Below are 13,404 nucleotides of genomic sequence, written 5' to 3'. Positions count from 1 at the left end.
GTGGCCAGCTGAGGGCTCTCAGAGTGATTCTTGCGTAAAAGACAGAGGTAGTCATTTTTCCTCTCGCTCCTACTGAAAAGTCAATTGTCCCAGTTGATATATTATTGAATAGATATTTGAAAAACACCTTGAGGATTGATTATAAAAAACGTTTGCCATGTTTCTGTTTTTTTTCGCCGTTGTCGTAACCGCTATTTCCGGTGGATTTCTCAACATAACGTGACCAACAAACGGATGTATTTTGGGTATAAAAATAATCTTTATGGAAAAAAAGGAACATTTGCTGTCTAACTGGGAGTCTCGTGAGTGAAAACATCCGAAGATCATCAAAGGTAAACGATTCATTTGATTGCTTTTCTGATTTTCGTGACCAAGCTTCCTGCCGCTAGCTGGACATAATGCTATGCTAGGCTATCGATAAACTTACACAAACGCTTGTCTTGCTTTGGCTGTAAACCATAATTTCAGAATCTGAGATGACAGGGTGATTAACAAAAGGCTAAACTGTGTTTCGCTATATTTCACTTGTGATTTCATGAATATTAATATTTTCTAGTAATTTTATTTTTTGACCGTTGTGCTATGCTAATTAGTGTAGTTGATGACAATTCTCCCGGATACGGGATGGGTAGTTCCAAGATTACAAGTTGTTGCTTCTGCCAATCGCAATTGATTGGATATCGATGTCTCATTCAATTTAACTAATAAAGTAAAATTGCCAGATTTACCTTTTAGGGTGGATCTTTTAAATAATATCGAAATTGATTGGTTTTATACAATGAGACAATTTTAACTTTTTCCACATCAACCTAGATGAAGCTATGCTCTCAGGTTAATTCAATATTAATTCCCAAATAGTCTATACAGGTTTGATTTATCAATGAATTTGATCAATCAGTATAATATTCAGTAAATCCCAGCACTGACGTATGTCCCGCCTCCAGGGGGAATCACATGTGGCTTTGGCCATAGGGATATGTAAACCTAGTGGTGAATGTACCCTAACATTTGAACTACTGTTTACACTTGTGATAATCCAGACACCCAATTGATTGGATATCATCGTCTCAGTCTATTTAATAAGTTATATTGTCGAACATACCTTAAGGTTCTTCCAATTAAATGAGACATTTTAAACATTTCAATAGTGACTTAGATCAACCAATTTCCCAGGTTAATTAAAGTTTAATTCCCAGATAGCCTATCCAGGTATGATTAATCATTAATCAATGAATTAATTCAATTTGCTTTTTCAAATTCATTCACGTCTAAACTCCCACATTACTGGTACAGTACTGATGGTTCATTAATGTCTATAAAAATATTGAAATTGTCTTTGCAGCTTCCAACGTATTCCAAAATGAAACTTCTGGACAATTAGGAAAAAAACATTTTTCCTTTCAAATATTCTAATAATGCGCAAGATATCAGAGTAGGTAATCCCCATTCGCCCACTAATTAGTGAACCTCCACCCATAAATGGATTGATCTCTGACCTCAGCAGCGATACCAACCCTAATTATGCCATTAGCGGAAAAACAGCGGAAATTGCGAACAACACTCTCCAAAATCAACCATTGTGTGCAGGCCTTGTAAAGGTTCTCTCCAGTCTAGCCCTGATGTCTTGCCATCCGAGATTGGCATTGGTCCAATACAGCAGTGCACAGCTGAATCACGAGCAAGTAACAGTAGACAACTAGAATGGTCCAAACACTCCAAGACAGTCGTGAAGATAGCACGACAAAGCCTATTCCCCCTCAGGAAACTGAAAAGATTTGGCATGGGTCTTGAGATCCTCAAAAGGTTCTACAGCTGCAACATTGAGAGCATCCTTACTGGTTGCATCACCGCCTGGTACGGCAATTGCTCGGCCTCTGACCGCAAGGCACTACAGAGGGTAGTGAGTATGGCCCAGTACATCACTGGGGCTAAGCTGCCTGCCATCCAGTCTAGGACAAAAAGGCTTCTCAACAGTTTTTATAAGACTCCTGAACAGGTAATCAAATGGCTACCCGGACTATTTGTATTGTGTGCCCCCCTGCTGCTACTCTCTATTTATTATATACGCATAGTCACTACTACCTCAATCAGCCCTAACTAACCGGTGTCTGTATGTAGCTTTGCTACTGTTCATAGCCTCGCTACTGTGTATAGCCTCTCTACTGTTTTTCACTGTCTTTTAACTGTTGATCAGGAAACAGGATGCACTAGAGCTCAATTTTGAGTGTCATAGAAAAGGGTCTGAGTACTTACGTTAATAAGGTATATTTTTTTATGTATACATTTGAAAAAATTCTAAACCTGTTTTTGCTTTGTCATTATAGGTTATTGTGTGTAGATTGCTGATTCATTGATTTTATTTAATACATTTTAGAATAAGGCTGTAACATAACAAAATGTGGAAAAAGTCAAGGGGTCTGAATACTTTCAGAAGGCACTATATATGTCCAAGCCCTCTGCGAGATTTGAAAACCGCAGGAGTATCCATGGTGCCACAAGAGTCAATAGAACTGGGTGAGCTAGACACAATTGGCTTTCTGATTGGATTCAACATTTAACCTTTATTTAACTAGGCAAGTCAGTTAAGAACAAATTCTTATTTATAATGACGCCTACATGTAAAGCCCCTCCGGTCAAACCCTCCCTTAACCTTGACGACGCTGGGCCAATTGTGCGCTGCCCTGTGAGACTCCCGATCACAGCCGTTTGTGATACAGCCTGGGATAAAACCTGGGTCTGTAGTGACGCCTCTAGCACTGAGATGCAGTGCCTTCGAACACTGTGCCACTCGGGGGTCAAACTAATAGTAGAATAAACGATTAGTAGATTCAGGTAAATGCTCACAAGTTTACTGTTGACAATACCTGTATGCTTATGAGCACATTTAGCAATATGATAGCTTGATAAACGACTATTTATAGCATATTTGGAGCTAACAACAGTGGGTTGCTTATGGGAGCTAACAGAGTGATCAATGGAAGTTAAATTAACAGCCACAGATTTACTATTTATAATACCCCTATCAACATGGGAAGCTGTGGCAGAATTATATATTTAATGGGAGTAAATACCTTTGAGGAGCTTGATTTGATCAGTCAACGCTTCAATGTAGAGACAGAACAGGGGACAAAGGCATAGGCAGGTACCTCCGGCCTACGCAGGTACCTCTGGATCTGATCTCGAAACAAAACCATGCAGGGATGAAGGCGCTAGAACCTCTGGATCCAGGGCGGCGAAGCTGTTTGAAGTCTGTATCCGGTCCGGGCTTTCCACCACCAAGGAGGCCACTTTTGCCAAAGGCCGCCGCTATTGACTTCCACGACGAGAGATGTGCCTCCATGGCTGGTTGGTAAGGTCAAGGAAAGGAACATCCACTAAGTCATCCAGAAGCATCCTACTACTAACTCCATTCTCCAGGGAAGGGAGAGACCCCTTCACGGTGGGATCCCTGCAGAGCACCGATAAGTCGGCTGTGGAGAGACGACATGGTGGCAACACTCCCACCAGGCCAGAGCATTGTCCAGCTTCTGGAGTAGAAGAGAAAGAGAAAGTAGGAGGACGTGGATTCCCTAGTAGCTTGTGTAAGTTTGCTACTAGTTTTCTAAGAGTAGCCACTTCGCCCCTTTAGTCCTCTGCAAGTAAACAGTTGCTACATTGAAATTCCAGACTGAACACATTGTCCCAGAATAGAGCAAAATAAACACAGCTCCTGCAGCATTGAAAACATTCGTTAGCGACCTCCATGTGAAACTAAGGTGGTTCGTCCTTTAAAAGTTACAGTGTACTGCAGCATAGCGTGCGTGGTGCCGCAGAATTCTATAGCATGTTATTTAAGTGCCAACCACTGGTACCATTAATGCTAGTGTGACCAGCAGAGGGCATCTTTGAGAAGTATTTGATAGCCTTTAATAGTGGCTGTATTAGATCATTTAAAACCTTTTTTTGGAAGAGCATAGTATATGGGATTGATTAAAAAAAATGCTTAATTAATTTGATTAATATTATGGTGTTTCAATACCAAGAAATAGATTTCCATGACGGTTGGGAGTAGGCTACAGTTCTGGGCTATTTATCTAAATAATTCCCGTGTTTTGTGGGCATGTGGGAGATAGGGGTTCAATTCCCCGACAGGGATGAGTAGGCTGTCCTTGTAAATAAGAATTTGTTCTTAACTGATTCCATATGTGTTATTTCATAGTTGTGATATATTCACCATTATTCTACAATGTAGAAAATAGTAAAAATAAAGAAAACCCTGGAATGAGTAAGTCTGTCCAAACATTTGAGGCCATCAAGACGTTTTGGCTAGAGAAATGCAACAAATACATTGATCTTCTCAGCAAGGTTTTACCCATGGTTGTGGACCTGGGTGGAAGTGCAACTAAAATGTAGTTTAAATAACCATCTGCATTTTGAATGTCTTTTTTCTAGTTATTTTCTAAAGCAAAAGCATTAAAGATGTTTTTGAAGAAAAACCTGACAGCTGTTTTGAGTTAGAAATGTAACACTTCAGACTACTTAAGCATCAAATACATATAGGGATGTTCACACCTACAGTAGCCAGGCTATTAAGAGTATATTGTCCTGCTAATCAGGCTACACGTGCTTGAAAACCTGTTTTCAAAATACCACCAGCAGTCCATCACGACTGTAAATAAAAACAAAGCATCTTGTTAACATCTTGTTTACATTCTTTATTGTAATCACAATGTCACAAATAAATTGTATCTACCTTTGCAATTACTTTTAGAGTTTGGGATTAATTTGATTAATATTAGGGTGTTTATATTCCAAGAAAAATTAAAAACCCTCTGGGTGTCCGTTAGGATGGAACGAAAATTATGGCACTGTACAACGTGACGGTCGGGCGTAGGCAACACAGTACTGGGCTTTTAGCTAAGAATATGTCTCCTGTGCATAGCTCTGTGGCCCATCCCGTGCCTCCTACCCTCATTCCTTAAACATCGCACGCTTTCAGTGGATACAGCTGGAGAACTGCAAGGCAATCCCATTGTGCGCCACTCAGGAGCCAAGACCAATATGGTCAAAATATATTGTGCTGATAAAAACAGGTTTAATAATATATCTGTGAGAATATCCAAGGGGCTTTCAAATAATTCTAAATTAATAATAATAATAATCGCTTTGCTTAAAAAATAACAATATTTTGAATATTTTGTTTTCAAATAACGTAAAAAGAACGAGAAAAAGGCCATTCTTGAACATGGGGTGAGACATTGTCACTAATTTGTAAATAAAGCCAGTTTGTTATTTAGAATTAAGTTCTATTTTTAGAGGGAGAGAAACCAAAAAGGTATTGAACCAGCATCTGAAGCAACACAGCTTGCACTGCTATGCAGTGTCTTAAACCATTGCACCATTGCACTCACAAGTTGACCGGTCGGGAGTGGCCTACAGTACTACAGTAAGAGCAAAATAATCCTAACAAATAATCCTAACAAAATAAAGATAAAAGTTTAACAACAGTTTTTGTAAGTAATCCTGAAGTCGTGCACAATTATCAGTTTCTATTTAGGTTTATGTCACCCATTCATTGTCAGTTAGAGACACAGTAGGACCGAAAAGCATAATCAGTGATCTAACTCCCCCTTGTGCTGGTCTGGAGCAATGAAGTGGTGACACAGGGTACTGCACTGAACCACAAATTACCTCTAAGTCCCGCAGCACATTCGCAAAGCTTTTAGTGGACCAACCACTGTACAAACTAGCTGGGTTTCTGTGAAAAATATAAACAAATCATATAAAAACAGCCAAAATCGAATATGCAAATAATAAAAATAATACATGGGATTTATATAGCACTTTTCAAGGACCCAAAGTCACTTTACAATTGTAGGAATGAAAAGAAAAACAAAAAATCAGGAGTGAAAACAAAAGATCAGACTAAACAAAAACATGAATAAAGAGCAGAAAATTTGACAAAAACAGAGACTTAACAAAAAACAGACAAAGCACTATAAAATCAAAGTTAATGAATATACACTCAACACTGTTACTAAACAGGTAGCAGGAAGAAGCGACAGCCAAGCACGAAGCCAGCAGATACTCTTGCCTGGAAATGACATCACTATGAATATATTTATGAAATATATGTGACATATTGTACATGGACATATTTAAGTAATGCATGTATTTAGATATATTTATTTAAAATACGAGTACATACTTAATGCATTTGAAATATATGTCAATATATTAGGCTTCAGTATGGGTTGTAATTATTTTATTTTATACAGTCTTTTTTGCTCATCTTTATGAAGGGATGCAATAATTCCAGACCCCACTCAATTATTTTTAAAAACGCAGTGTGATGCAGTGCACACTACCCGTGATATGTTAAAAAGTCAGATACCTTTAACGACTAGATGAAGGTGCTTTGGCTTTGGATTGCGCTCGCTCTGAACAGAGCAGGTATACAAGCCGTCGTCAGTCACGTCCACTTTCTGTATCTGCAGGCTGTACTCCCCCCCACTCGATACGATGGACACACGGGGGTCCACGGACCACTTGTCATTCCCTGCGAAGATGATGCTGGAACGGTTCAACCAAGCTCCTTTAGAGATTCCATCCGAAGTGCACCTAGGAGTAGAAAAAAAAGAGCCCAGTCAGATTTAAAGGAGTCTCTAGTGCTGGAAGTCACTGATGACATGGTTAATCAATGACTGACCCACAAGAGCCTGTTACACATAACAGTAGACTGGTCCAAGGCCTTTTTGTGCTGTATATCAAACTCCTATGCACAAACAGATCTGGGACCAGGTTAAACATTCAGTAGTGTACACATAAAGCAAGAGCCTGTGCAAGACCCTGTACATACACTAGGACACTATGATAGAGACCAATGGTCACTAGCTGACAAAGTCATATAATCTTATTTTAAACCTGCTAACTCTTAATGCCTATTCCTAACCTTAAATTAAACCAAAAAGCACATTTTTATTTTCATACATTTTTACGATATAGCCAATTTTGACTTTGCTGCTGGACTATCTAGCGGAAATCGCTCAGTTCTGACTCCAGGAAAATATTCATGACAATAAACGTCAACCTTCCACAGGGGCCACAGTTTTGTACTACTTCACATTGTTTCAAATTATTTTTTCGAAAATACAGTACCAGTCAAAAGTTTGGACACAGCTACTCATTCCAGGGTTTTTATTTATTTTTTACTATTTTCTACATTGTAGAATAATAGTGAAGACATCAACAATATGAAATAACACATAAGGAATAACGTAGTAAACAAAAACATGTTAAATATATTTTAGATGGGAGATTCTTCAAAGTAGCCACCCTTTGCCTTGATGACAGCTTTTCACACTTTTGGCATTCTCTCAACTAGCTTCATGAGGTATTCACCTGGAATGCATTTTAATTTTAATGTTTCTTCAAACGCAGTTGCAAAAACTATCAAGCGTTATGATGAAACTGGCTCTCATGATGACTGCCACAGGAAAGGAAGACCCAGCGATACCTATGTTGCAGAGGTTAAATTCATTAGAGTTAATTAACTACACCTCAGATTACAGACCAAATACATGCTTCACAGAGTTCAAGTAATGTACACATCTCAACATCAACTGTTCAGAGGAGACTGCATGAGTCAGGCCTTCATGGTCAAATTGCTGCAACGAAACCACTACTAAATGACACCAATAAGAAGCAGAGACTTGCTTGGGCCAAGAAACATGAGCAATGGACATTAGACTGGTGGAAATCTGTCCTTTATATTTTATATTGGTCCCAATGTTTCATGAGCTTAAATAAAATATCCCCCAAAAAATGTATATGCAGAAATAGCTTATTTCTCTAAAATGTTGTGCACAAATTTGTTTTCATCCCTGTTAGTGAGCATTTCTCATTTGCCAAGATAATCCATCCACCTGTCAGGTGGGGCATATAAAGAAGCTGATTAAACAGCACAATCATTACACAGGTGCACCTTGTGCTGGGGACAATAAAAGGCCACTAAAATGTGCAGTTTTGTGACACAACACAATGCCACAGATGTCTCAGGTTTTGAGGGAGCGTGCAATTGGCATGTTGACTGCAGGAATATCCACCAAAGCTGTTGCCAGATAATTGAATGTTAATTTCTCTATCATAAGCCACCTCCAACATCGTTTTAGAGAATTTGGCAGTACCACCAACCGGCCTCACAACCATAGACTACGTGTATGGCATCGTGTGGGCAAGCTGTTTTTATTTTGTATTTTAATTGATTATTTTTTGTTTGTTTTTTTAACGTATTTTTATTTGACATTTTTTATGATTATACAGATAACAGACAGAACAGTTAGAGGGCCGAACACAAACGGCTCCCATACCAAATCAACCCCCCCAACCCCCCCATGATCTAACATAGCCCCACCCCAAAACCAGACTTAAAGCAGGCATGATATACAATAAGTAATATATTCAAATAGTAAAAAAAAGACAAACATATTATAAAACAAAAAGTTAAAAAAGGGGGAAAAATAATGAAACAAGTTCTAATTCGGGTTGGTTTTTGGGGTTGTGAAATTAGCTGGGTCCATGTCTTCTACAAAGGTTAGGAAAGGTTGCCAGATATTTTTAAATGTAAATGCAGATCCCCTAACAGTGTAGCATAAGCTTAAGCTTAGGAGGAAACCGATCCTTCCACTTAAATAGTATAAGACGTCTAGCTAGAAGAGTAGTAAATGCCAGCATGTTTCCCATAGAACTGTTTAGAGAGGCCTCCTGTGGTGCTACTCCGAATAATGTAATAAAGGCAGAAGGTTCTATAGGTCTCCCCAGTATCTTAGAAAACATCCAGAAATCTGTCAAAATCTGTCAAGTAGCAAGAGCCTGCTTATATCGGTCACAAGTGGGATCTATTTCTGGTCTAATCTTGGATAATGTTGCCTTTGACCAATGCAGCCGATGAACTATTTTAAATTGAATAACAGCATGTCTTAGACATAGATGAAGAAGGTATTATCTGAAGCATACTCTGCCAAGTTTCATCTGAAAGTTGTTCACCTAAATCCTCTTCCTATTGGTTCTTCTCATAGTTCAAGCATATGCCGCCATTCAAATAAGGGTTCCCTTTAAAAATATAATCTAGAAGGGAGGTAGGTGGGTGTGATGGGAAGTGACTAGAGTATGAAGATACAAAACTACGCAATTGCAGGTATCTAAAGGTATCTAAAGGAAATGGGATCTAGGAATATTTTACTTTTGTTCTAACTGCTAACAAGATGTAAAATCCATATCAATGTACAAGTCGTTCAGTGAGGTGATCCCTTTTCCAGACCAGATATGAAACACCCGGTCTGATAATGATTGAGAGAATAATAATAAGTTGAAAATTCACTGAGACCAAACGATCGCCTGAACTGTGCAGATTTTTAGAGAATGTTTCACAATAGTGTTTCTAGTGTATTTGGAAACAGCCTCAGCTAATGCAATTTTTGCACAGACTAAGGCAGCTAAAGAGGTGGGGCAACAAAATGAGATCTCCGAGGTCAACCATTTCGGGCCTGTAACATCAGGGATTTCTGTCATCCAATATAGGATGATTCTTAATACTGAAGTGCTAGACCACCCTGAGGATGAGATCTCTGCAATACGCTCTTACGTATCCAAGGGTATTTCTTCTTTCAGATAAAAGCAGATATCAGTTTATCTATGGAGATAAAAAAAAAAGATTTAGTAAGAAAGATAGGAATACATTGAAATAAGAAAAAAAACGTAGGTTTCATTCATTTTAACAGTGTTCAATCTTTGGCCCAAAGAAAGAGAAAGTAAATCCCAGCGTTCAAGATCATGTTTCAGAATGAATATCAAGAGAGGGAAATTGGCTTTATAGAGATCTTTGAAATCATGTGTGACCCAAATTCCCAAATATTTCAATTTATGTGTAGTCACTCTGAAGGGCGCATGACTAAAATCAGTTTGCATGGTTGAAGGATCAATAGGTATCAATTAACTTTTTTGTAGATTAACCTTATACCCGGATATTTTACCAAATGTCTTTAGTAGAACCTGGATCCCAGTTAAAGGGTCGTACATATATAAAAGCATGTCTAAGCCCCCTCTTCGAATACCTTTGATGGTGGTGTTATTACGTATTGCTATGTCTCAATTGCGATGGCAAACAGCTGAGGGGATAGAAGACAACCTTGTCTTGTCCCATGCTTAAATTGAAAATAAGATGAAAGGTTATTGTTTGTGTACACTGCAGCCATAGGGGAGGAGTAAAGAACTTTGATCCGGGACATAAAATTGGGACTGAATCCAAATAGTTTGAGAGTATAAAATAGATAATCCCACTTCTCCCGATCAAACGCCTTCTCAGCATCAAGTGATAACAATATCTCTGGAGTGTCAGATGAAGAGGGATTATAAAGTATATTATAAGGACATCTGATGTTGAAAAAAGAATGAAGATTTTTAATGAAACCAGTGTTTAGAGATAATGAGGGAGAGGCAGGCAATACTCCTAGAAAGTATCTTTACATCGCAATTCAGTAAGGAAATTGACATATATGAACAGCACAAGTTTTTTTTTTTCCTTTTTCAGAATAAGTTAAATAAACTCAGCAAAAAAAGAAACGTCCTCTCACTGTCAACTATGTTTATTTTCAATGAACATAACACAATTCAACAACTGAGACATAAACTGAACAAGTTCCACAGACATGTGGCTAACATAAATTAAATAATGTGTCACTGAACAAAAAGGGGGGGGGGGTCAAAATCAAAAGTAACACTGGTGTGTGGCCACAAGCTGCATTAAGTACTGCAGTGCATCTCCTCCTCATGGACTGCATCAGAACTGCCAGTTCTTGCTGTGAGATGTTGCACCACTCTTCCACCAAGGTACCTGCAAGTACCCGGACATTTCTGGGGGGAATGGCCTTAGCCCTCACCCTCCGATCCAACAGGTCCCAGACATGCTCAATGGGATTGAGATTGGGGCTCTTTGCTGGCCATGGCAGAAGACTAACATTCCTGTCTTGCAGGAAATCACGCGCAACGTAGTTCCCGGTGATGTCTGGTGAGGACCTGCTTTACAACAGGCCTACAAGCCGTCAGTCCAGCCTCTCTCAGCCTATTTCGGACAGTCTGAGCACTGATGGAGGGATTGTGCGTTCCTGGTGTAAATCGGGCAGTTGTTGTTGCCATCCTGTACCTGTCCAGCAGGTGTGATGTTCAGATGTACCAATCCTGTGCAGTTGTTGTTACACATGGTCTGCCACTGCGAGGATGATCAGCTGTCCATCCTGTCTCCCTGTAGCGCTGTCTTAGACATCTCACAGTACTGACACTGCAATTTATTGCCCTGGCCACATCTGCAGTCCTCATGCCTCCTTGCAGTATGCCTAAGGCACATTCAGGCAGATGAGCAGGGACCCTGGGCACCTTTCTTTTGGTGTTTTCAGAATCAGTAGAAAGGCCACTATAGTGTTGTAAGTTTTTATAACTGTGATCTTAATTGCCTACTGTCTGTAAGCTGTTAAGTGTCTTAAGGACCGTTACAATGGTGCATGTTCATTCATTGTTTATGGTTCATTGAACAAGCATGGGAAACGGTGTTTAAACCCTTTAAATGAAGATCTGTCTAGTTATTTGGATTTTACGAATTATCTTTGAAAGACAGGGTCCTAAAAAAGGGATGTTTCTTTTTTAGCTGAGTTTGCATGTTTGTCTAACTGTTAAGGGTAAAGAGTATGAGGAGAATGATTTCTCAAATAGGGAAAGCAAGAGAGGAGAGAGTGGATCTGAGAATGTTTTAAAGAATGTCAGTTCCAGGGGATTTACCACACTGCATAGATTTGGCTTGTCACCAAAAGCACTCACAAACTTCTACAGATGCACAATCGAGAGCATCCTGGTATGGCAACTGTTCCGCCCACAACCCTAAGGCTCTCCAAAGGTTAGTGAAGTCTGCACAACGCATCACCGGGGGCAAACTACCTGCCCTCCAGGACACCTACACCACCCAATGTCACAGGAAGGCCATAAAGATCATCAAGGACAACAACCACCCGAGCCACTGCCTGTTCACCCCGCTATCATCCAGAAGGCGAGGTCAGTACAGGTGCATCAAGGCAGGGACCGAGAGACTGAAAAACAGCTTCTATCTCAAGGCCATCAGAGTGTTAAACAGCCACCACTAACATTGAGTGGCTGCTTCCAACATACTGACAACTCCAGCCACTTTAATAATGGAAATTGATGTAAAAAAAAATGTAGCACTAGCCACTGTAAACAATGCCACTTAATATAATGTTTACATATCCTACATTACTCATCTCATATGTATATGTATATACTGTACTCTATATCATATACTGCATCTTGCCATCTTTATGAGATACATGTATCACCAGCCACTTTAAACTATGCCACTTTTATGTTTACATACCCTACATTACTCATCTCATATGTATATGTATATACTGTACTCGATACCGTCTACTGCATCTTGTCTATGCCGTTCTGTACCATCAGTTATTCATATATCTTTATGTACATATTCTTTATCCCTTTACACTTGTGTGTATAAGGTAGTAGATGTGGAATTGTTAGGTTAGATTACTCGTTGGTTATTACTGCATTGTCGGAACTAGAAGCACAAGCATTTCGCTACACTCGCATTAACATCTGCTAACCATGTGTATGTGACAAATAACATTTGATTTGATGTTCATAATTTTTGTATCATAATTTACTAATTAGATTTTCAGCTTGTCGCGTTGAAAGATCAAACTCTGTCTGAAGTGTCAAATGTTGTTTTTGTAAATCTGCGGATGAAAAGTGTGAATGTGCCATATCTAAATCTCCAAAGGGTAGTGATTTTATTTTATTTTATTTGTAAATTCCCCTAGGTGTTGAATATTGCACTGTACGAAATAATTTGGCGCCTTAGATTAGACTTCATTGATTCCCATACTGTTGTAGGAGACATTCGATGAGTTTGATTAAGCTAGATAAATATCTCAATTTGAGATGATATAAAAGCAACAAAGGTTGCTTCTGATGCAGTGACGGATTTAGGTATGGGCGACAAGGGCAGCCGCCCGGGGCGGCATCTTGCCAGGGGCGGCACGGGGCACCAGCACAATTTTTTGGGGAACGGTGACATTTGCACGATCGGTTTTCTATCGCTTATTTGCATGTCACGTCAATGATATCATTTCACCGTGTGGGACTGTGGGTCAATTAAACTTGTCAGAGTGGGAACCCTGATTCTAGTTTGTGAGCTAGGCAGGCTTCTGCCTGGGAAGGTCTCCCACTCAGAAGTATGAGATGAGATGAGGTAGGTTGGGTAGGTTGGCCTCAGGTCTCCCCACTGGAACCCGAGGTAGGGGGAGTGGGGGAATCTATCAAATAGCGCACCTCTAACTTTGTACA

General features: G+C 39.5%; 1 protein-coding gene across 2 annotated transcripts in view; it reads right to left on the bottom strand.

Annotated features, from left to right (window-relative positions):
* The window catches only part of negr1 (neuronal growth regulator 1), a 400,053-nt gene that overhangs the window by 264,020 nt on the left and 122,629 nt on the right, over nucleotides 1-13,404 (bottom strand). For both annotated transcript variants that reach the window (XM_021599922.2, XM_021599923.2), the window contains exon 2: nucleotides 6,374-6,600. In XM_021599922.2, coding sequence (XP_021455597.2) covers nucleotides 6,374-6,600 — 227 coding nt within the window. The remainder of the gene's footprint in view (nucleotides 1-6,373; nucleotides 6,601-13,404) is intronic.

The sequence above is a fragment of the Oncorhynchus mykiss genome, chromosome 4, assembly GCF_013265735.2.
Source record: "Oncorhynchus mykiss isolate Arlee chromosome 4, USDA_OmykA_1.1, whole genome shotgun sequence".
NCBI lineage: Eukaryota > Metazoa > Chordata > Actinopteri > Salmoniformes > Salmonidae > Oncorhynchus > Oncorhynchus mykiss.
This window is presented reverse-complemented; position numbering and strand designations above follow the sequence as displayed.